General features: G+C 57.0%; 1 protein-coding gene across 2 annotated transcripts in view; it reads right to left on the reverse strand.

Moving 5' to 3' along the window:
- ITPR3 (inositol 1,4,5-trisphosphate receptor type 3) overlaps positions 1 to 16713 on the reverse strand; it is a 33343-nt gene extending 16630 nt beyond the window's left edge. Inside the window, exons 1-22 of one of the 2 annotated variants that reach the window (XM_015885333.2) lie at positions 16205 to 16713; positions 11793 to 11863; positions 9373 to 9494; positions 7820 to 7906; positions 7525 to 7683; positions 7311 to 7409; positions 7107 to 7190; positions 6304 to 6450; positions 6031 to 6126; positions 4862 to 4912; positions 4198 to 4340; positions 3966 to 4065; positions 3558 to 3718; positions 2715 to 2856; positions 2335 to 2496; positions 2026 to 2198; positions 1777 to 1896; positions 1434 to 1616; positions 1095 to 1346; positions 806 to 950; positions 509 to 656; positions 31 to 227 (exon numbers count right to left, since the gene is read on the reverse strand). In XM_015885333.2, coding sequence (XP_015740819.1) covers positions 31 to 227; positions 509 to 656; positions 806 to 950; positions 1095 to 1346; positions 1434 to 1616; positions 1777 to 1896; positions 2026 to 2198; positions 2335 to 2496; positions 2715 to 2856; positions 3558 to 3718; positions 3966 to 4065; positions 4198 to 4340; positions 4862 to 4912; positions 6031 to 6126; positions 6304 to 6450; positions 7107 to 7190; positions 7311 to 7409; positions 7525 to 7683; positions 7820 to 7906; positions 9373 to 9494; positions 11793 to 11863; positions 16205 to 16293 — 2931 coding nt within the window. In that variant the 5' untranslated portion in view covers positions 16294 to 16713. The remainder of the gene's footprint in view (positions 1 to 30; positions 228 to 508; positions 657 to 805; positions 951 to 1094; positions 1347 to 1433; positions 1617 to 1776; positions 1897 to 2025; positions 2199 to 2334; positions 2497 to 2714; positions 2857 to 3557; positions 3719 to 3965; positions 4066 to 4197; positions 4341 to 4861; positions 4913 to 6030; positions 6127 to 6303; positions 6451 to 7106; positions 7191 to 7310; positions 7410 to 7524; positions 7684 to 7819; positions 7907 to 9372; positions 9495 to 11792; positions 11864 to 16204) is intronic. The other variant, XM_015885334.2, reaches the window with a different exon arrangement.
- Between the last annotated feature and the right edge of the window lie 6849 nt (positions 16714 to 23562).

Raw genomic sequence — 23562 nt, forward strand, 5'->3', positions numbered from 1 at the left:
CTCCCAACCTCACGGTGCCTCTCCTCCCACCTGCAAGATCTCCAGGATCTTCAGCTTGGTCTCCATCACCACAATGTTCTCATTTTCAACACTCCTCCCTCTGTCCACAGGCTCTGGGGCAGAGCCAGCACTGAGGCTTGGAGGGCTGAAGATAGACTGTTTCCTGCTCAGCACCATCGTGGACATCATCTGTCCAACGCCCTGGATTGACCTCCTCACATTCTTCCCTGCAGGGTTAAGGCAGAAGGGAAGGGAGGCAGGAGAGGACCGACAGAAAGACCCACTTAGACTCAAAAACACTATGGGTGTTAACCAGAGAATGAGCAGGAAGGATTTCTCTGCCACGGCCAAGGGCTTGACAGGACTTGTGAATGGGTGACAAGGACTCAGCTCAGCCCCAGCCCAAGTTTCCATGTGATCAAACTGGTGGCTTGTTTTCCTTCAGCCCAAACTGGATGGCACTGGGCAGAAACCCTGGGGCCATGCCTGGCCTGGAGCAGGGACTCACCCGTCACCTCATCGCTGTAGACTGCCTGCATCATCAGCTGGGGGTTTTGGACGCAGTCGATGATGCCCAGCAGCGTGCGCGTCAGGCGCAGCAGCTCACTGAAGCTGTAGAAGCCAAAGTAGATGAGGTTGTGGGCAAGGCTGACGACCTGGGGAAGGACAAGGCAGCTCCAGACCTTGCTGCACTCAGGTACAAGCAGGATTAACAAACATGGGATGCCACAGAGGCAGCCACAAGGTCTGGATGAGGCTGGTGGCCACATCCCACAACATGCAGTGACACTGGCAGCTCTCGCACCTCGAAGGTGAGCTTGTTCTTCTCCTCGTTGGCGAAGGGCACCGCCTCGCTCACCACGTTGTTGAGGTAGTCCTCCACAAATTCCATGGTGCTGGCAAACTTGTTTTTCTTGTCATCCCGCGAGGCGTTGAGGTTGGAGTCGTAGCTGCGTGGGGAGACAGCAGGGTGAGCGCAGGGCATCGAGCGGTCAGGCAGGTGCCCCCCTCCCAGTCCCTATCCAGTCCCTACAGAGGATGGCACCTGCCATCCCATATCCCTCAAAGCTGCAGCGAGACCCGGCGTGTCTCACTCTTTGATAGTGATGGCGGTGGGGATCTCAGTCCAGAGCCGTGCAAACTTCACGGGCATCACCAGCTCCTGGGGGTCCCTGTCCACGTGCACGTGCAGCATGAGGTGGCAGAAGGACGCTCGGAGATCGAAGGGCAGCATTTCATCTGCCATGCAGAGGAAGATCAGGTCCACGCCGAGCTGCTGGGAGATCTCCTTTATGGCCAAGTATTGGCGGTCCAGACACATGCGGGCAAAGAGCTTCAGCTGGTATCTGCATAGGGATGAGGGAGAGAGAGTGAGGCCATGCAGCCCTCACGTCCTCACCCAGTCTGGGCAGAAGACACGGTGGGATTGCCACCTGTAGTAGCTGAGGACGTTCTCATCATGGGCATTGCCAGCCCGGGCCTCCTGTGCCAGCTGCCGGATGCTTTTCTCATGGTGGTCGTTGTTTTTATCCGTCCAGGTGAGCCAGACCTCCTCCTCTGAGTACTCGATGCTCAGGTACTCATGGGTCTGGGACATCTCCTTCACCGGCCTCAGCCTGCGGTGGGAAAGGAGTGAACTTGGAGGTGCTCCTACGGATGCAGCACCACGAGGGGTGATGGGGTTATTATGGGATTTATGGGGACACTGTGACAGCTGGAAGCAGGCAGGGACAGGCGCTGAGCCTCAGCCATGGAACCCTCTGCTGGGCTACTCACTCTGTTTTGATGAGGATGTCGCTGTTCTTTGGGTCCAGCACACACTTGCAGATCAGCTCCTGGGTGACGGGGATGGCGATGTGGTTGGACACACACAGATCTGAGAGGTAGTCCAAAAACCTGAGAAAGAGAGCGGGTCAGGGATAGCTCGCTGTGTAAGGGGGGTGCACTGGCCCTCCTTCCAGCCTGCTCCAGCACACCCATGCCATGCTGCACAAAGCCCTCTGTGCTGGGGTGCAGGACACGCACCGTGGCTCACGGTTCTTGCGCACCAGGCTGACAAAGGTCTCCACCTCAGTCTTGGTGATGTGCTTCTCCAGCAGCTTGCGGTTGTTGTGCAGCAGGGCTGTGATGGTGTCCTCAGCCAGGATGTCGTAGCCGATCTGGGACTGCATCATGCCGAACTGCTTGGCTATGTGCTCCTGGAGCAATGAGCACACAAGGCTGCACATCAGGGTCTGCTCATGCCCTCACCCCCCCTGCCAAGACCTGCTCAGCTCCCTGGAGCTGTGCAACACATAGGTGGGATGGGGGCCCTACCTGTCAGCCCCAACCCACCTGGTTCTTGCGATAGTCCTCCTGGGAGTGCCGGAGCACGCGGTAGCACAGTCGGAACATGTACTGGTAGGGAGCATTCTTCTGGTCCGACAGCTCCTCCAGCCGCACCAGGGGCCCCTCCCCACCTTTGTCCTTGAAGGGGGCTTTCAGGATCCCAAAGATCTGTCCAAAAGCAGAAATAAGTGCTGCATGCCTTCCACACTGCCTCCTCTGCCTTCCCAAGAGGGGCTGGTGCAACATAAGGGCGTGAACTGGAGACCAGTGCCACTTCCTCCATGGGCTTTTTTGGAGACCCATCCTCCATCACATCCCAGGGCCAGGCAGGGGGCCTCCAAGGACCTCAGCCTTGCTTGGCTATGCACAGCCCCAGGGCTACTCACCTGCTTCAGGATGTTCTGCTCCCGCATGAGCTTCTGCCTCTCTCGGTTGGGTTTGGTCACCACAATGTCCAGCACGTTCTGGCCGTTGTTTGGGACATCACTGACAAAGAACACCAAGTCCTCCAGCAGCTGGATCACAAACCTGCAAAGGGGCACAGCGTGGCGGTGGGACCCTGCAGTCAGGGGGGCCATTTGCACACCCCACCAATCCTCAGCTCCCCACAATGCTGCTGGCACATTGTGTAGGACCAAAAAGCTCAGGGCTCAGGATGCTGCTGGTTGATCCCCCCGGCTTCTAGAGGCCAGCAGCTGCCCTCAGCTGTGAGATTCTGCAGCCCCTGTGCTTCCTAAGGAAATTATTGTTGTGAGTCAGGTGCCAGGCCAAACATCACAGCCTTCTGCTCGTGATTCATGGAGCTGTGTGTAAGTCTTCTGCCCCTTGAGTCACAATCACAGCAAGCACTGCAGAGCCACGGGCTGGCAGAGCAGCAGCAGCTCACTCTGTCCCACAGAGTATCCCTGTTTGTGCAGGAAACGCCAAGAACCCACCCACCTAAAAATAACACCATGACTAACCAGGCTGCCCCTATCACCGGGCCATCTCACAGCCCCTCGCTTATTTTTCTAGCAGCAAAGGAGGGGCCACAGCGGGTCTGCAGCGTTATCTGATTTCCTCGCCAGACCCCTGGGGAGAAGCAGGCGTGGATTTGGGTTGCAGGCAGGAAAGCAAATGTAGCACTGGCACCAAGACCCAGTCAGGGGCCCCATCCCACAGCGATGCTGGAGGACCCCGGCATGGCCCCATTGCCACGGGAAATTTTATTTTACTGTTTTTTTTGTTACCTCCGGTCGTTCTGGCTGAGAAAACCTTCGTTCATCTTCTCCACCACGTTGGCCAGCATCGAGCTGGCATCGTTGGCAAAGTCCAGGTCCCGGATCTCAGACACAGGCACGGAAACGATGGCAAATGCTTCTTTGTCTTCTTTGGTGGGACACGTGCCCAGCTGGGAAGGAACACAGAAGTGGTGTCACACAGGTAGGGCTGTGCCGAGTGTCCCCACCAGCTGCCACACACCCAGATGACATCAGGGACACAGTTTGTCCCTCCTGGAAGCAGGATGGGCTCCAGGTGCAGGGGGAGGCAGCACACTGGTGCTCATCAGGGTACTGCAGCCCCCATGTGAAGCCACTGGGTAAAGCCAGGAGGGAAGGGGGTAAATCTGTGCATGGAAGGAGGGCGCAGGGCCTCACCATGAGGCGGATGGGTCTCTCCTCATCAATGTCAATGGGCACGTTGGTGCTCTGTATCCAGGTGTTGGTGCAGAGGTGGCGAAGCCTCACATAAGAGTTCCTACAAACAGCACCATGCCTCAGTGAGCCCACCCAGCAAAGCCCCTCCAGGAGCAGACCAGACCCCAGCACAGCACACAATTAACCCTCCCTCTTTATTCCAAGCCCTCCATGCTGGCACATGCTGACGTACCGTGGGACGAAGGAATCTGTCTTCTGCAGCGTGGTGGGGTCCAGCTCGAAGAGGGAGGCGATGTCGTTCCCATGAGGCACAGCCACCAGCCGGTACTTGATCTTTTCCCCCGTGTTCCTGCGGCTGGAGCGGCTACTCCCCCCCTGCAATGGGGAAAGTGGCCCTGAGTAACCCCCCCACTGAGCCCGGGCTCCCTGCACACATGGCATCGGAAGACACACAGCAGCAATGCTCAGAGCAGAAGCTTTTGCTGGGATGCCGGGCTGAGCCTCACAGTGCAGAGACGAAGGAGGGGCTGCAAGAGCACAAGCACGGTGCGAGGCCACCTCTTCTCCAAACCTCATTAAGGGCAATGAGATAAACCCCAAATCGCTCTTCTACCAGCACTTCATTTGCACACCCCCGTGGCCTGGTGATCCAACATGCACCGGGACCCCTCCAACAGATGGGGGTGGGGTCCCCTCGCAAGCAGGACATAGGGATGGATGCTGCTCTATGGTGCGGGATGCGAGGTGCCCTGCTGGGCAGCCACCAAGCAGGACCCGGCAGCACAGTACAGGCTCTATTTTGGAGCATTTCCCTGTTTTCAGGCAGTATCTAAGAGGCAGCGTGGTTTCAGGCAGCGGCAGCAGCATTTCTGCTAGCGAGGCTGCACACAGCTCACCGTGGGCGCTGCTTTGGGCTCAGCCACGTCTCCTTTATAACTTGGGTTTTCCTGAAAAGTTAAAGAGGGAGATGAAAGACAGCTCTCAGCCCACCCCCTCGGCCCCTCCAAAGCCCCGAGTGTGGGGTGTAGGCTCCGTTCCTGCCTTGCTTCATCACGGTGCAGAGAGGAAACCTGCCCAGATGGGGCTGGAGGACAGGACCCATCCCCAGTGCAGAGAGCTCTGGCCCCAGGAGAGAGGAGAGGGAGAGGCTGAGCCCTGGTTCAGAGCTGGGGCTCTCACTGCAGCAGGATGAGCTCCCACCGGTTCTCCCTCAAGGCCCCAGGGCTGGGGTCTCACTGAGCAATGCAAGCCAGGCAGCAGCAGCCTGAGAGGAGATCTTTGGCCTCCTCAGATGCCACCTGCATGTCTTTTGGTTGGAAGCACCTCAGTTCAGCAGCCATTTCAGAAGCAGATGGTGCCCTGTGTGACTGCCTTTGGTCATCTTTTGCAGTGCTGCAACGCCTTTGGCAGGGGATGCAACCAGCACCCCCATGCACAGCCCTGCTCCCCTGCCAGCAGTCATATAAACCACACTCTTTAAGGGCAGAAACCCCTTTGTTTCTCTATCAGGAGACCTTGAGCCAATTAAATGGCAGCAAAAACCACCAAGCAGATGGCATTTCCAGGCTCAGATTTTGCCCAGCATCCCGGCTGAGGGGACCAGAGGATGAGGAAGGGCAAAACTTGGTCAGGAAGAGTTAAACACAGCCGGATGAGTTATCTCCTGCTTCCATCTCACAAGGTTGTGCCGGGACAGCATGGCCCAGGGTGAGCAAACAGAGGAAGGCCCCGGCCACCCCCCCCCACCTCCCAGCATTGTGTGCCAGGGCCAGAGGGTGGCAATGGGAGCAGTGATGTTGGCAGTGAATGTAGCACTGCAGGGCAGGGGATTTTGAAGGGGACAGTCCCTAACAAATGGGCAAACCCCGACATCATTCATGAGCTCAGTGTCAGCATCCCCACCTGCGAGGGAAGAACACTGCAAAAGCAAACGGGAGCAGGGCCAGGTGCTGTCCTGCAAATGTCCCCATGTTGTGGCACAAGGGTACAGGGCATCACTATCTAAGGTGTTTTGTAGCCTCTCAAGGCAGGGCATGTTTCTGCACCCCTCTGCTTGCCCCCTTACCTCTGCTGCCAGGTAGTTGCCTGTGGCGAGGTGCTTGAAGCGATACAAGCCGTTCCAGTGCCCAGCCCCCCCTCGGCACGGGTCATGGTGAACCACCTGGAAGGAGCAGAGGAGGATTCAGAATGGGGCTGCCCAAACAACAGAGACCCGTCCTACCTCAAAGGTGCCCACAAGTCAATAAACTTGGGCACGGACACTGAGGGACTGGAGGGATGCTCATCTCCTGGGCAGCCTGCGCTACGAAGTCAGCCCGGATCCCTCAGCCCCACTCACCTCCACCTCCCAGAGGGCATTGGAGCTGGTGGCTGAGGTGGCCGACTGCCGCAGGGTGGTGCGCAGGAAGACGTGCAGCTTGCCCTTGTACTCATCACAGGTCAGGAACTTCTCCTGCTCGGCGTGGAAGAGCCTCACCACGTCCCCCTGGCACCGGGATGTGACAGTGAGGACACAGAGGCAGCATTCACTCTGTGCCCTGTGGCTGTGGTTCACCTCCTGCAAGCCAGTGCTGCTCCTACTCTAAGCCCACAGCCATACAAAGGGGCTGGGATCACCCACACGTAACCCAGAGCAGGGTGCAGCTCTGGGCAGTCATGGCATTCATGCCCCAGCAGGAGGATGCAGAGGAAGTCAGGGATAAAATGGGCGCCTGGGGATGGGGATCTGCAAGGTCCTCACAATCAATATCCATCCAGCTGCTTCCTGGAGGACCTCAGACCTGAACAATAGCTCTGCAGGGAAAATTCCTTTCCCAGGCAGCAGCCAGCCCTGCTGCATGGCTGAACAGCTGAAAGCCGTCCCCATGGCTAAAACACTGCTGGCACTGTGTGAGCCTCAAATTGTCCTCAAGAGACAACTTAATTCAATAAGGCAGAGGGGAACCTGATGCCATCTGGGTACCTGCTGACAGTGGGTACTAAAATCCCCAATTCCAGCACATTCTGAGGTGGTCCAAGTGATGAAATCAAATCAAGATCCCCAGTCATCCTGCCCTTGATGCCCTGTCTGATGAGGGACCAGCATGGGGTCCCCTGACCCTACAGTGTCCCCGTGGCCGGTGGCCAACCCTCCTTCCTCACCCCCTTCAGCACTTCCTCCATGTGGTCACGGAACTGCATGAAGAGGTTGATTTTCCAGCTGGTGTTACAATTGACCGAGTTCACCTAAGGAGCAACAGAATGAGGTCACGATCCCAAAGAGGGAAACGAAAAAGAAAGAAGAAAAGGGAAAAGGAAAGAGCAGGCCAGCCCTCCAAGCCAGGCCCTGTGCAGGCAGCCCCGTACCTCCTTGCAGCCCGCATTATCAGCGAGCTCATAGTTGCTGGCGTGCAGCGGCTGCCCGGCATTCACGGGGTTCAGGATGACTTTGTCTCCCACAACTACCTGGGGAGCAGAAGGGGAACAGGGCACAGAGAATGAGATGGGCACCCGGTGGGGAGGGGAGACCTGGCAGAGCCAACACCAAAAGCTTTAGGAGAACTCCCAGCCTTGAGCTCACATTATCTCCATTGCTCCTCAGCTTCCAGAAGGGCTGGATGAAGAGCCAGGAGCCCTCATTGCCGGTGGCATCCAGCGTCACCCGCATGGCGTTCTTCTCCAGCAGGGCCGGCAGCCGCTTGTTCACCGTCAGGTATTTGTTGCTCTTCATGTGCAGGAGCTGAGGAAGCAAACATGGGGTGAGGTCCCAGGGCTGCTCCTGCAGCAGGACATGGGGAGCTCCTTCCCAGCAGCTGCACAACTTGCTGGATCTGAGTGCTTTCCCATCGACCAGCACAGCCCAGAGCTGCCCATACCTGTATGACGCTGCCATATTTCACCACGTCCCCATGCACCTTCTTGTTCTCCGTCTCGTTCTGTTTCTGCTCCATCTGGGCTGCATGCTGAAAGCCAAAAGGAGAAGAGCTCAGCGTGGTCAGACCCTCCTGCCCCTCGAGTGAGCCCCAGGGGACCACCCACACCCCAAGCTATAGGAAGTGCGGGGGACACCTCCTTCTGTACCCGAGGACCACCATCCAGAGCCATAAGATGGTTCTTGGCACCTGAGGGCTGAGCCCAGCACCCTGCTGTCATTCTCTGCAGCCACATGAAGTCTATGCAAGCTTAAAAATCTGGACAAGCTCCTCCAGAATCCCCCAGTATGGGGCAGCACCCCAAAGGGACCTGGGGATGAACGATGCTCCCACCCAGCAGGGCTGCTGGAGGCTCCTGGCAGCACCCCATCCAGCACAAGAAGGCTCCGTGTGGGCAGAGACGTGCCTGGAGCTGGTGGCAGGTCCTTGCCTGCCATGGTGGATGTGGATGGGTCCATGCTGGCCCAAACACCCCAAGAATGAATGTAATGGTTTGGCCCTGCTTGCAGCAGGCTGGGCCCACCAGCCCCTCTCCAAACCACAGGTATTTTCCATGTGGCAGCTCTGGCAGTGGAAGGGGAGCTGCCAACATCTGCTCCTGAGGATACAAGGGTGCAGCATCGGCCCTAAGCAGCCAGAATGGGAAACCACAGTGAGGGAAGGGGCTGGGGGAGCATCCATCCCTACCCATCCTGCTGCCGTCTGTACCTGAGCCCAAAGTGCAGCACCAGGAGCAGCAGAACAGAGCGAGGAAATCACAGGACCTCATGAAGACAAATCCAAAGCAAGGTTCAATCAATCAAGCTCGGAAATGAGCCTCTCTGTCCAGCCATGGCCAGTGCAGCTGCTGGTGTGACAGGTCACCATCCCAGCAGGGCAAGGATCTGTGTGGATCTGTGTGGCTCTGTGCATGGTCACAGCAGCACTGACTCTATCCTGGCACCTCCAGCCTTAGCTGGATGCTGCCTCAGCCCTCACTCAACAAAGGCAAAATTGGGGAGCAGTGGAGCCCAGCTCAGAGCCCAACGAGATGATTTAATGAATCCTGCCTGAGCTTCACTTCTATGAATCATCCTCAGGGCCTCGCCAGCTGTCTGAGGAGATTATGCAATGTTTAAAATGGGCCTTTTCCAAATCTTATGGAAGTCAACAGGAGCCTTTCGCTCCCCCAGCCCTTTGGAGCAGGTCCTGCTTGTAGCAGCTCCCCCTGCTCCACTGCTATGGGGCCAAGACAGCACAGTACTGGGCATGGACAGATGCCATCGCTCACCCCAACCTCTCCTCCTCCTCACAGGACAAAGATCCACAGCAAGAAAAGGGCAGTGGGACAGCAGGACATCAGGATACAGAAGAACCCAAATGGTCCTGGCTGTGCAGCTGTTTTGCAGGAAGCAAAACACTGGAGGGTTTGCACAGTGAAAGCTTTGGAGGCCAACCTCTGCCCAGGGACTGCTCACTATTGGATCCCAGTGTTGGCAGCTATGAACTCCACTCACCTGGAGCTTCTGCAGCAGCACCACGTCTGCGATCTTCTCCTTGTCCTGCTTGGTCTGCTTGGCCTTCCAGTACTGCTTCTGTGCCGAGTAGCGATTCATGGGGCACACTTTGAAGAGGCAATCTGGAAGGAGACGAAGGAGAGCATCAGCTGCAGCAGCCCCACAGGGTCCTCCATGGGACCGGTGTCACCTGGGGAGGAGCAGCACTGCTCCCATCCCCGCAGCACTCTCCATTCCCCCAGCAAGAATGCAGGCTGGCAGGGGGTCACACTGCCTGCTGTCAGCACACGAGCTGCAGATCAGAGAAAAGAGGAGTCCAGCAGTGACTCCACTTCCTGCAGCAGCGATAGAAGCGTTCCCATCGGAAACAGCCTTGTAATTTGGGAAGGGAAGCTTCATGGGGAGAAAATGTATTGATGAGGCACAGCTGGGCTGCACAAGGAGCAGATCCTGCTGGGAGGGAGAGCAGGCTGCAGGACTGGGATAGGAGCAGGCTGCAGGACTGGGATAGGAGCAGGCAGCCCCACAGCCCTGAGGGCTCATGCTGTCCCTGCAGTGGACACAGCAGCTCCACAACACGCTGCTGCTCTCCTGTGACTGCTCACAGCACAGTGGGCAGTGCTGGAAGCTCCAAGCACTTCACAATCAGTGCTGCAAGCAGCTGCACTCCTGCCCTAACAAGAGACACCTGGGTGATGCAGAGGGTAAGGGTTTGGGTCCTCCCAAACAATGGCAGTGTGGATGGAACCGAAATACAGCAGCACAGAAACTTCAGACACAGAAGGAAAAATCACTTCCATCTCTGGCCCCGCTCCCGGCTCGCTGGCAAGCACGTATTTATTTACCTGGGAGTGACGAACAAACAAGCCCAGAGCACAGTTCTCACCGGCTCGGGATGCTGGTGAGAGGCCAAGTTTCACATTTCGTTTTACAGGTCTATTTGCTAATGGCATGTCCTGTGCCAAGGAGGCTTTGTGATGCTGGGCTTCTAATCGGGGACTCAATGCAGCTGCTGCAATGCCTGGCTGAATTCTCCCACTGCCTCCCAGCAGCACCACGGGGCTACCTGCAGCACCTGGAGCTGTTTTCATTAAGTTGCTAATTAGGTTGCAAAAGGATCTGGTGCAAAAGAGAAACTGAGCAGGGAGGGAAGAGATCTAACATAGCTGTTAAGAGATAGTTGCAGATCAAACCCCTGGCTGCATCCACTCCCTGCCTGCAAGAGCTGCTCGACCTCCCTGTCCCTTGGCAATGTGTTGCAAGGAAGGAAACTGAAGCACAGGGGAAAGGTCCAAAGAAATTCTTGTTGGAATCTGGAGTTTTGGGACCCTGTGTCTGAGCACCAAGGATTATTTCAAGATGGATGGTGGGTTTAAATCCTGCTGAGTGCAGGACTGAGGCATCTTATTCGCTTCTTTCTGATGTGCCAGAATGCAGGGCTGGGGAAGGGCTAAGGGGAAGAAAACACCAATGGAAAGCTCCTCGATGGGCTTGGGCATCTCTAAAACCCATGTAGGTCTATAGGAAAAGGGCCCTACTCCTTTCACCATGCTCCGAACCCATTGAACAGCATGGGAGCTGAGCAGGGAAGGGCAGGATCTGGCTGCAGGATATGGGGATGGCAATAGACCATTACAACCCTCTTAAGCCTCTTGCTGCTGCAGCAGGGAAACAGCACCAGCCTGTTGTTTTTACTTCCCTTGTAGTGATAGCTTTTGAGAAGGCAAACCGCTCACTTTCCGGCCATTAAAACAAGCAGCTGGATATCCTGATAGGGTTTGCATGGAGCAGGGCTGAACCCAGAGCAGACCTGAGTCTGGAAAAGAGATTCAGCACCCACCCATATCCAGGAAGGGAGACGCTGTGGCTGCTGGGACCAGGGGAAGGGCTGGGGGTTTGCCATGGCTCCCAGCTGTTCCCAGGTGAAAGTCCATCAGGAACAGAGCGGCTGTGGGGTGTGTCAGGGCTGTGGGGCTGGTAGGTGTCCTGGTAGCCAGCACCATGCACAAAGGAGGGACAAGTGGCCCTCCACTGACTCACCCCTTCCCACCTGGACTGCCCATCACAGCCCACTCCTGCTCAGGGTTGCCAGCACAGGAAGCAGAGAGCACAGCCCGAATCGTGACCACTGAGGATGGGGAGGGATTTACCATCTCACCCTGCATGCCTGGTAAAAGGGCAGCTTAATCCCCTGGCTCGCTCAGAGGTGCAGCCAAGCACAGCAGATGTAATTAGTGCCAGGTGAGAACAGATTTCCCTTGCAATAGTTTGTCTGTTGCAACTGCAACTTTCTCTTTTCTCTCCTGGGCCCTTCCTGAAGTCCTTTGCAAGCAGCACCTCCCAGCCTTGGTGAGCCGGGGTTGTGGTCCCCATCCCTGCCATGGGTGCTCAGTTGTCCCCAAGCAGTGGCCCCATCTCACCTCGAAACTTCTTGGGAGGGTTGTCCAGGTCCCCAGCTGCCGGCTCCACCACGCACCGGTCATCCACCAGCCTGCGGGACAGAGCAGGAGCAGAGCTTGATAACAGGCAGCAGCAAGGCTCGAGCAAGCAAAGCAGCAAACACGCCATTGGCACCTGCTCCAAAACATCAGAACCCACATCTCCTGTTTTCTACCCCTTTGCACTCCACCAATATTCAGCACAATGCTCAGCTCCAGCAGCTCCTCCTCAGTGCCTGCCCTGAATGCATCTCGTTGCTCCTTGCTCACTGCAGCCCCCCAGGTGATATTGATGCATTTTTCCTTATGGCCCCTCTGGGCAAACACTGAGCTGCATCCCGGGGCCTTTGCTCAGTGATCCATACTGGAGGCTCTGACACCCAAACCCTGCAGGAGCGGGTCCTGCTGTGCCCAGCAGAGCCAGATCTGCCTTGGGGTGATGGGCACTGTGCACAAGCAGGCTGCTGCCCAGACCAGGGCTGGGGATGTTGCCCTCAGCATCACGCTGCCTTCAGTCTGGAAATCTGTGATGAGTTCAGTTATCACATCATGGTTCTTCCCCAGCTGGGAGCCAACCCTATGGACGCACAGGGTGCTGCAGACACCAGGCATCGCTCTGCTTGGCCCCAGAGCCCCAAGGGCCGGCAGGCACCTGGTTCTGCAGGACTTTGAGGCTTTCAAGGGAACACAGTGCAGCAGTGGGACAGGCTGGACCCGCTCGCCTGCTTTCTGCCAACCTCTGGGAAGTGATGCAAGGAGAGAAACTGCACTGAGCTCCAGGCGAGGAAGTGAGGAGCGTGTCCCCACCTGAGTCTGAGCTGCTGGGAGCTGGGTGCAGGAATGCAGCAACCACGCAATGTGGGGAGAACGCAGAGCTGGGGACAGGACAGGTGCAGTGGGCACATAGCACTGCACTGCCCTGGGGACTCATGCAGCTGACAGACAGAGCTACATGCTGTCGTACTGCAGAGGGTTTGCAACAAGAGAGATCCTACTTGCAGCTCCAGCTGCTCTCTGGAGGAGGGGAAAATTCCTCTCCATCACTCGGCAGAATGGAATTTGGCCTCGGTGCTGATGGATTGGGACCCCAGGGACCCTGGTGCTGCTGCGTCCTTGGCAGTGGGGCTGGAGCAGCAGCCAATGTCCCAACGCACAGACAACGGCACAGCGGGACCTCTGCTGTCACCCTCTATCAGGACCTCAAAATGCAGCCAGGCCCTGAGCTGCAGCACCAGGCTCCCAACAAAAATTCAGTATGTAAGTTCTCCACCGTGACTAAAGGTCTCCAAGGAAGCATCTGACCCACACAGCCTGTTTTCAGCACAGGAGCCTCCTAAAGGTGCCAGCTCCATCACCTGCAGGTTCTGCACCCAGTGCCACCGCTGTGCCACGCAGCGCTGCAGACCTGCCAAGCTAAAAGTCTTAATTAGTTAATGACCTCAGAGCAGTTTCCCTGTCTTCAATGCTCCAATTACATGCTCTGCAGGAATGCAAAGTAGTATTTTTCTTTAAGTGATCCTCCGGACCAGCATTATTCAGTTGAGAATTGCTGAAAGCAGACAGGATCCTGACACGGTGGACATGAGTCACCTGGGTTGCTGCTGGGGCAGGGATGCGCTTCCCCCAACACCACGCAGAGCTCCCTCTGCTATCAGGGCTTTCATTTCCCAGGTGCTAATGAGAGAATGCCATGGGTGTCCGAGCAGCTGGAGGAAGACATTGCAGGCTGAGGGCACTGCTCATGCTTTGCCGCTTCGAAGCGCCCTGCAGTGTGATCCTGCATGCTGCTGCCCGCAGCGCATGTGAGCATCTGGTTAGCTTTAAGCCCTGCAGCAGTTCCAGCGGGGCTTTCTGCATGCTTCCAAACCGAGCACAAAGTGATTCCCTGGCCCCCAGCCAGCGTGAGGCAGAGCCTTCGCCGGAGGTCAGGGGAAGCAGCTCTTCCAACACTGCAATCCACGGCCGCTGGACACCCCTGACCCCCCCGGGGACAGCGGTCAGCTGGGGCTGTCCTGCAGGAGAGGAGGAGGACAGCAGAACTTGCCACCAGGCACGGGGCTGGGTCAGCCCCTCAGGCTCAGGATGGGCAGGGTGCCCATGGGGCGGCTGCCCTGGCAGAGCAAATGGAGCAAAAATAAAGCAAGGGAGCCACAAAAATGCAGCCGCTGCCCCAGCACCACGAGGATGCTGCTGACAGCCTGGTGAGTGTCTCCTCCCCATGTCCTGACCCAGGGTGGCTGCAGTTGCCCTTTTACCAGCTGTGTTTCCCTCAGCCGCTCCACCCTGTACATCCACCTGCAATCACAATTGCAGCCATCAAAGGTGTTATTTCACGCTAAACAGCCAACTGCCATACAGGCAGGTTTACCACCTCTGCCAGCCCCCAGTGCCAGTCCCTGGGCTCCTTGGATGGTGGGGACAGGGCAGCTCAACCCCGAGCAGCATCTCACTGCTCCTGGCTGGCTCTTGCTATTCGATGCTGGCCCAGCAGGGACACAAGCCGAGATGGGGACACCACTGGCATCCACCTTTTGACATCTCGAAGAACCTCCTCCTATTTGGTCCGTCTTCAACATCTGAGCGTGTTTGGGTATTTTGGCTCGGCGTTCCCCCATCTTGCTGTGAGCACACACGAGTTCCCCACCCTGCAGTGAGATGTTTTTCCTCCTTCAGAGCAAACACCCGGCGGCTGCTTTGTGCCCCCACTGTGACTGGGAGCAGAGGGGGAGGTCAGTCCAGGGGGCTACAGGGCACGGGGAAGCCAGAAGCACCAGAACATTGGGTGTATGCCCTAACAGGACACATGGAAACTCAATATAATCCCATAATAACCCCACAATGCCCCCGAGACCAAAACCTCTGCCATAGGGGAGGAAAGATGGAGGGAGCCCTTCCGGCAGGATGCTCAGCTGGGCACACAGCACCCAGCTGGGGCTGGCAGAGCTATTTGCCTTGCAAATAAACCAAATAAGGTCCCAAACAGGCGGCAGCAGGGCTGGGGAGAAGCACTCTCAGTGAGTCACCCAGTCCCTTATCACAGGAGTGATTTAAGGTGCGGTTGGGTCTCCCAGGTCGTGGGGCATACAGGAAAACAGAGGGTAGGAAATAACCCAGAGAAAACAGAGCCATGGGAAAAGCGGGCCCAGCAAAAGCCACAGTGGGGCCTAAAGCACAACCTGCCTTCCAAGTGTGTGTAAGCGGGACTAGAGAAGCATCCTGCAGAAAAGGCAGCCAGAGCCACAAAGGGGCTGGAGCCTGAAAGTATCTGAACATCTCTTTGTTTGGCTCCTGGCAAGCCATTGGGACATGCTGCGTGGGCTAATAACGGGGCTGGCTCTGCTGGAGCTCCTCCACCTACAATCTCACAGCCAGGATGGGAAGGTGCTGAGTGCACAGACCCCACCACGGAGACCCCTCCCAGTGGGACCCCAGGGTGAGGGCTGAGCACGACAAGGCTGCATCCCACACATGTCAGCACCGTATACACGTGGGGTTTTGTACCTGCGCCCACCAGCACAGCTCTGGGCAGCCTCCTGCTGCTGGCCAGGCATGGCTCCAGCGGGCAACATCCGAGAGGCTGTGTGTGCCCCGCAGTGGGTGTGTGTACACGTGTAGGCGACGTATGTACGTCTCCAGTTCTACACAGGCATGTGGGAGCAAGTGCATTCAGCACAGATTATAGAGCCGGGCTGCTCCTGCCCCAGGAATCCCATCCAAGTCCGCATTCCTGCCTGATCTCAGCCTCTCCTACATGTACCATGGGGCAAGTACTGGCACAGACCCACGTACCAGGAGCAGCATCAGGCTCGGTGCTCAGGGATGCAGGAGAGCTTTGGGTCCCTGCTTTGTGCAGCCCAGGGGTTTTGACCCAGTGTTATTTTAGCATGAAAGCAGCAGGAACAAGGGACAGGTCCCTGGGGTCGGGCTGCAAGATCCCCCCTGTTCTAGTGCACCTGGGGGCTGCAAGGATACAGCTGGGAGCTGCCCACACCCTGCTCCCCCCAACCACTCCAGCCCTCGAGGTGGGCAGCAGGGGCCATCAGGACAGCAGCCTGCAGCCATACAGGGCCAGGCTGGGAGCCCTCCTGCTGCCACCCCCACCAGCCCATCCTGCTCAGTGCTGTGCGCAGCCCCACGGACCCTCCTGCTGTTTGAGCCCACCTTAACCCTCTAAAGATGGGAAAATCACTTCTGTCCACAGCTGCCGTGGGTTGTGGGGCCAAATCACACCCCAACAGCAACCAACAAAGGCAAAGGGGATTCCATACCCTGCCCTCCCCACGCCCAACACCTGTAAAGGGTTTTCAATCCCTTCTTCCCACCCAGCTCCACCTTCCCTTCCCCGTTTCCCCCAGGATCAAACCCGCGGTGCCGGGTTTTGGGGGCTCACTCACCCCAAAGTGCTGATGAAGCCATTGACGGAGCCCTCGGCGTACAGGGACACGATGTCCCCGATGTGCAGGAAACTCGACATCTCATTCATGGTTGCCCTCGAGTCGGCTCAGCGCCTTTTCTTCCCGACGTCACCTCCGCGGGCACGAATGGACCATGGAGCAAGCGGGGCTCAGGGTCGTGCCCGGGGTCCCTGTGCCCGGGGGTTCTCCCAGCCCGGCTCTCGCTCTCTGCCCCTCTCCCGTTCCCTGCCGAGCAGCGGAGGGGAGCAGGACGCCCTGCTCAACTTTTACATGTGCCGCGCAGGACTCGAGCCAAGGGAGCCGGGCAGCGGGAGGAGGAGGAGGAGGAGAGAGGGAGGAAGAGGCTCAAGAGAAGCACTGCATGAGGTCTGTCCGTCCGTCCGTCCGTTCCTCCGTCTCCCCACAGCTTTCTACCTGCAGCCAATAGAGAGCAATCAGGAAGTCCTGCTCGAAAAAGCATGCAAATATTTTTGGCCTGGGAGGAGAACCGAAGCGGCACGGCGAAGTGGGGGGGGGGGGGATACCCAAAATGAGGCCCCACCCTCTGCTCCCCGCCTCCCGGCTTAGGGGAGCGTGGGCTTGGAGGGGAGGGAGGGGGTCGGCTCCCCGCTGCCGTCGGTCCCCGTGTCGCCGTGTCGCCGTGCTGGGACGCGGGGCTCCCCGCAGCCAGGAGGAAGCGCTGTGAGCTTTGCCCGCACCCACCCTGTGCTCACCCCGGGGTGCAGAGCTCCCCCCCTCCCAGCCCCGCTGCGGGCTCCGTTTCTCCGTCCCGTCTCTGCTGGGGGGCAGAGAAAGGCAGCAAAGCACAGGGGACCCGGCGGCTGCGCTTTGCATCCACCGTCGAACCAAGCGCCTGGTGTAGCTGGGATGTGCCCTCCTACCCCGCTGCTGTGACCGCCCCCTTTCCCCCACCCCAGCCCCACTTCTGCCCCCCCAGGACCAACACGCGCTGCCCCCAGCCCTCCAGCCTCGCTCCTAAGGCACATCAGCCGCCTCTTGGGCTCCCAAATATCCCGCACCACCTGCAGAGCTGGGGAAAGCCCGTGGTGAGGACAGGCCGGCTCCGGCTGGATGTTTCTACCCCAGGCAAGTGCTTGTGGCAGGAAAATCCCTGAAGCCAGCAGCCAACCCTGTGCTGGAGCAGCTGCACCTAATGCCACCTCTCCATCCCCTTTCCAACATCAACGAGCCCCCACCTTGTGCAATGTGCGAGCTCTGCCCCGTCATCCCCAACTACCGGCCCCATTCATTGTGCCCAACCCCTCACCACCACCAGTAGCTGTGAGCAGGAAGGGCCCCAAAGCCCCCCCTTGGTGCCTGCAGCCCATCACCCAGCTCTGGGATCCCAGTATAACACCAATGGAAAAGGATCTTGTCCTCAGAACATCTTCTGGACAGACAGCTGCTCTAGTTCTGGGCTTTAATTAAAACTTGACTGCTGTAAAAACAATATTGGAAGGGGAAGGAAAAATAAAACAAACAAACACGATGCATTTCCCTCATTTATTTCTCTCCTGTCCTCCTTCTTTTTTTTCCACAACCAACCACGCGGGTTCCAGGAGCCCAAACCTTGCCCTAAATAGTGGATCTGAGTTTTTTCCACTAGGAAACGGACAGATCCCCCGGCAGAACAAAGGGGGGAAAAAAATTAGTGCAATTCCTTTGGGGGAGATGCGAATTCAGGTCCATCAGGATTAGCTGCGTTTTCAGCACAGGACAAATTTAGAAGGGTTTATCTCAGGGCAACAGAGGGGGAAAGAGAAGATCATGAGAAGGAAAAATAACTGCTGCTGCTAAAAGCAAATGAAGGTTTCAAAACAGGAGCTGAAAGGGAGCCCCAATGGAATCAGAGACCAAAACTTTGTGCACAAATCAGCCTCTCTGATCAAAGGCCGGCAGCTCTGTGCACCCATCCGTGCTGGGCACCTCCTCTGCAGCCTGGCTGAGGGCTCTGGGTGCATTCATCCTTCCCAGGGGAATGCTTGTGTTTGTGGAGCACCAAGTGGTGAAATCACTGGGACACACTAAAAGCTCCATTGCACTGAACACAACGTGTGCCTGGCCCCGCTTTCTCCTATCCAGAACGGGAGCAGCAAGTTGCAGCCTCTTGTGTCCTCCTTTGCAACTCCTGCCCTGGACTGAACATCCCCAACCAACTCCACCGAGGACAGAGAACAGAAATCATTTTGGTGGTGCATCCCTACCCCACCACACAGCCACAACCACAACCACATTGCTGCCAACCTCCTGTGCCCCATAGCTCGGTCCCTGGGCTGCTCCCAGCCCATAGGATGCTCTGTGCACAGCACAGCCCCAGGTGAGCAGCGCAGCCCCAGCCTTGGGGATACTCCCAGGCACACACACTGGGTGGCCGCCTCGCTCCCCACACAGCCCAGGTCCCGGGGAGACAGAGGAGTTAAAAATAAGAGCATTTCCTTCCTTACCCCCCACTTTAGGTCAAGTGATAAATAAAAACTGGGAGTTTCTGCCTCCCGGAGAGGAAGCGGCTGCGGAGAGGCGGCCGGTGAGTCAGTGCGGCAGCAGCCACCCCTCTCCAGGCACAGCCTTCATCCCTGGCGGGGCAGGAACCACATTCCTTTCCCATGCTGAAATTGCTCCTTTTGCAGGCAGCCATTCCAAGTGAGCGGCCACATCCCTCCCTCCAACCCTCCTCACACACCCAGGTCCCATCCACATGATGCTCCTTTGGCAGAGATCCCCTCCAGCTACACCTCCTGCACACACTCCCTGCGATGGCCCTGGGCTGCAATGACTGCTCCCATCACTGCAGCTGCACCGCAGGATCAGGTTGCCTGCACAAACCTCCAGAAATCCCTCCAGAGCCCAGCTGGAGCTCCAGGCTGACCAGGGGCTGTGGGAGTATTCACAGCACTGAGGGTGGGATGCGGATGCTGGGCACTTTGGGGCTGGGGAGTCAGATGGGTTGTGGTACCCAAACAGCATCCCCATGCCCTGCTGGCTTCCCAGATAGTAGAAGTCCCATTGGGAGTCCCAGATCAAGGCTGGGAGCGCAAGGGTGAAGCTGCTTGCAAGAGGGAGAAAAATAACTGTAGCATCTTTTGTTCATGGAGGAGGAAGGGAGACACTCGGGCCCTTGTGTTCATTGCTGGAAGGCTCTGCTGGCAGCCATACAGAACAGGGGGACTTTTTGGCTGGGAGGAGGGTTTGCCCCCTGAGTCAGGGTGCTCTGGGCACATTCTGACCTCAGTGTTGCCCATGGATGCAGTGCAGAGGCTGCTCGGGCTCTGTATGCCCTCCACATCCCTGTGTGCTCTCCTGATCCAGCACCCTGCAGTGAGCAGGCAGGGCAGCACTAACTACTCACATCCCAAACCTGAAACCCAGACCTCCCTACCAGCAGCCGTCTGAAAGTCAGCCCAAGGTCTTCAGGGCCGGGATGAGCCCCCCGTGGGTGACTTCATTAACGGGAGCAGATGAGGACCAGCCCCCTCCTGCCTGTCCCATCTGTACCTCCCCAGCAGCCCCGCGGGAGCAGCCGCGCTCCCCCAAAATAGCTCTCAGACAGGATGACTTTGGCCCACATCCTCAAAGGTGTCAAGGCTGTAGGTTACGCTCACAAACCCCACACAGTGCACATGCCGTGCCCCTCACACAACCCTGTGCTTGCTGGGTTCACACCAGCAAGGAATAGAGAAAACAGGGCAAAACTGAGCCGTACCTCCCAGCCCACCTTCGTTCCTTGTCCATCCTCCGTCCCCTTGTCTGAGCCCACAACTGGGCACATCCTGCCCCAGGGGGAGCAGCAGGAGCTGAGTGGAGGGGAAGGAGCCCCCACAGCCTCCCAACCTCCCTGGGAAGGGTTAAGCCAAGCTGGCATTGAAGACACTTTGTACTTGGGTTTAAAAATACAGCCAGTCCCCCTGCGGAGCAGCGCCATGCAAGTCACAGGTATATTTCCACCATTGAGCCAATAACCTTCCCCAAGGGAAATTTAGGCTTTTTATGATTAAAAGGGGAAAAAATAATAGCGGGGAGTTAAATATAGTACGGAGCGAGAGAACAATTAGTAGTTGCCATTAGCAATACCAGGCTGAGTTTGGGACAAACGCTGCTGTTGTCTGGAGAGCAGCAGGGATGGTGAGACCTGGGACATCCAGGGCTGAGCTGTGCCCGACCCCCAGCACACAGCAGCCCTCCAGCACCAGCCACACCTCATGGGCACGATTTTTCTGCCTTCACTTTATCAAGAACAAATGGAAGTGTTTGCACAGGCTTGCAACTTCCCTAATAAGCAAATATGGGTTAATAGTGGGTGGAGTAGAGGCTGGGGCTGGGGCTGTACCCTTGTTGTGGGCATGGAGGGCAGAGGGCAGCAGGGACAGAGCAGGCAAAGCAAAAGCCCTGCTCCTTCTTCCCCATTCCCACCCATTTGTTGCCCAAGACCCACGGTGTTGCACAACCCACCCTTGCTGTGCTGCCTGGTCAGTGCCCTGCGTGGCACTTGTCACCTGTTTGTGGCTTCCATGCAAACTCCTGCATGGTCACACAACTGTTTTTGCTGCACATCCTCCGACTTCTGACCTCTCCTCCCTGCTCCCCGTGGCCTCATGTGGTTCCAGCAATAGGTGCATCTTCAAGAGCAACCCCAGGAAGATCTGAAACCAGATCAGCTCTGCTGGCACGAGCTGGGCAGCCTTTCTGCCTCTCCTTTCTCACACCAGTGTGTGCCACCCAATGGAGAAGCCTGGAGGGATCTGCTGCAAACTGCTCCAGCCCAGCAGCGCCTGCAGCTCAGCCTCCCCTTTCAATAGCTCTTTTGGAGATGGATTACCACGCCAAGCAGCATTTCCTCTGCCTCCACGCAGGCCATGCAGGCCCTGTTGCCTGGCCCGTGGTCAGCACTCAGCAATGAATGAACAACATCTTATCAGAGCAGGGAAATGTGCTGTGCGGGCACAGTGCCACCCATGTGCAGCACCAGCAGTGGGACAGACTGCAGCTCCATCCCCGCTGGGACAGGGATGGGGATGCTCAGTTGGGGTGCACTGCTGCACCCAGCCCCGCTGTGGGACACTGGGATGGAACAGGGGGGAGGGACACAGCAGAGAAAAGACCTGGCACAGCCCCGTCCTGCCCCAGCCTCCATTTCACCTTGTAAAATGGCTGATCTGAGGTTCTTCCCTCCTGCTCGGCTCTTTGAGACAAGTTGGTGCCGAGCAGCCTAATTACAGTCTTTACTGAGAAAACCACACGCTTCACTGCTGAAGGAGAGGTTGGGTTATAGCAGGCGTGGGGCCAGGGACAAGGCCACCACCTCCATGTGCTCTGCTCCATCCCACTGAGGGATGGGGAACAGGCAGACCCTGCTCCCTTACAGCACACTGAGCAGTGGAGCATGGAGGGCTGGAAGGAAGTGTGCTGTGAGCATGATCCTCCTGCCCAAAGCTCGCTCAGCAAACAGTTCAGGTGTGCTGTAATAGTGCCCTATTGGGCACATTTCCACTCTCACTCCCAAATCCATCTCGTCACACTGGGGTGGGTCACAAAGAGTCCAGAAGCAGCTTCCACCAACACCGGGCAGTGCACTGAACAAAGACCCGCCACCCCTGTTTGCAGAAGGGAAGAGTTAGTCACGCTGTGCTGAGCGCTGCTGAGTCACCCCAGGCACTGGGATATGGGATGGGAGAGGGTGGGAGCGGCTGTTTGCTGCCTCTCCATGTGAATCAACCCGGGCTGCAAAGCAAGACAGCGGCAAGCTGAGAGGGAAGAGCAATAGCTGGCAATAGTTTATAGCTGCTAACGAAAAGAAAAGGGAACCATAGAGGTGTTTTATTTGCAAGACCGGAGCTGGCTTTAAAAATTATAGGTAACATTATACTGGGTTTTATATAGCACTGAGAGCCCCGAAAGCTATTTCACATACTGCAGCAATGCAGCTCCTGCCTGCCTGGCTCGGAGCAGCAGCTGGGCTGGGATTTTGGAGAGCATCAGCCCCTCAATGGGGTCACAGTGGGCACAGAGTGATGGGGAAGATGGTGGCTCAAAACGTGCTGCCCCAGGAGCAGAGCTGGCTCTGTGTGAATCACTGCAGGCCCATTTATAGGGCAGGACACAATTGCCTGGTTGGACTTTCAAACTGGGACGCAACGTGTGTTTGTGTTGGTAAAGCAGAGTGTTATTTATTGCGGATCAAGAGCACTTCCCGTCTGGCATTTGGTTTTAACACCAAATGTTTGGCTCATCAGTGATGAACATTTCCTCTGATCCACATCACGGCTCTCAGTGAGCAAAAAGCTCCGATGTGCTGGGACGGAGGCACCCAGCCTGGCTGTGTGTTCCTCTGCTGGGGCCACTTCTTGTTCCTTATCCCAGCCAGGAGCATCTCCAGCTCAGCTTTCCATACTGGGACATCCCCAGTTTGTGTGTCCCATTGCACAAAGCCAGTGTGTCCCTATGGGAGGGCTGTGGATGGGGCAAGCAGGGATAGATTCCCTGCCACCCCATGTTTGCAAAGGGATTCAAGCCTGCGTGTAAAGCAGCAATTATATCTGCTCATAAAAGTGGGCACTGCTCCGTCTCAGAGGAGGGAGGGGAGCACTCAGCCCATGAGAAATTCCTGCCCACGGGCGCTCACCCCCAGGCCTTGAATCGCTTCTCTCATCTGACGCACAAGATGGACGATGTCCTTGGAAATGGGCTCTTTGTTTCTCCAACATTGCTCCCGTCTGGGCCGGGGCTCTGAGCCCTCTTTGTTGGTTAAAGGACAATCGCTTTCACAGCGACTCCAGTGGCTGAGAGGGGACTTTTGAGTCTCTGAACGGGGAGGGGAGAGCTCAGCAGATGCCCCGTGCAGAGGAAGCGCTGTGAGCTCTGGAGCAGCTTTGTTGTTGAAAAATACCAGGCTACATCCTTAGTGGTTTCAGATTTGGGGCACAGATTGTCTACTTGCTCTGCAATTTTAGAGCACCTGAAATAATGGGATCTGAGGCTGGAGGCGATCTCTGGAACCTCTCAACTGCCATCATCATACAAATGGGTCGTAATAAAAAATAAATTAGTGTGAGTCCACAGCAGCCAGCAGAGCTCCATTCCTTCCTCAGGCTGAGGATCCAGATGAATATTTCATTGAAAATACCCTATTATGTTGGCTCGTATCGTTGGAATATCTGCGCATCTCTCACCCGTAGCTCAACTTTACAACAGCTTTGTGAGACCTGGAAACCTCACACAGAAAGTTATTCCAGGCACAGGGCTGTCTAATTCACCCCGTGTTGGTGCAGCATCCCATGCAAAGCAGAGCAGGGCTGGGGAATAAGCAGTGAGAGCACACAGCTCATGGCAGAGATGCACCAACA

This window comes from Coturnix japonica, chromosome 26, assembly GCF_001577835.2.
Source record: "Coturnix japonica isolate 7356 chromosome 26, Coturnix japonica 2.1, whole genome shotgun sequence".
NCBI lineage: Eukaryota > Metazoa > Chordata > Aves > Galliformes > Phasianidae > Coturnix > Coturnix japonica.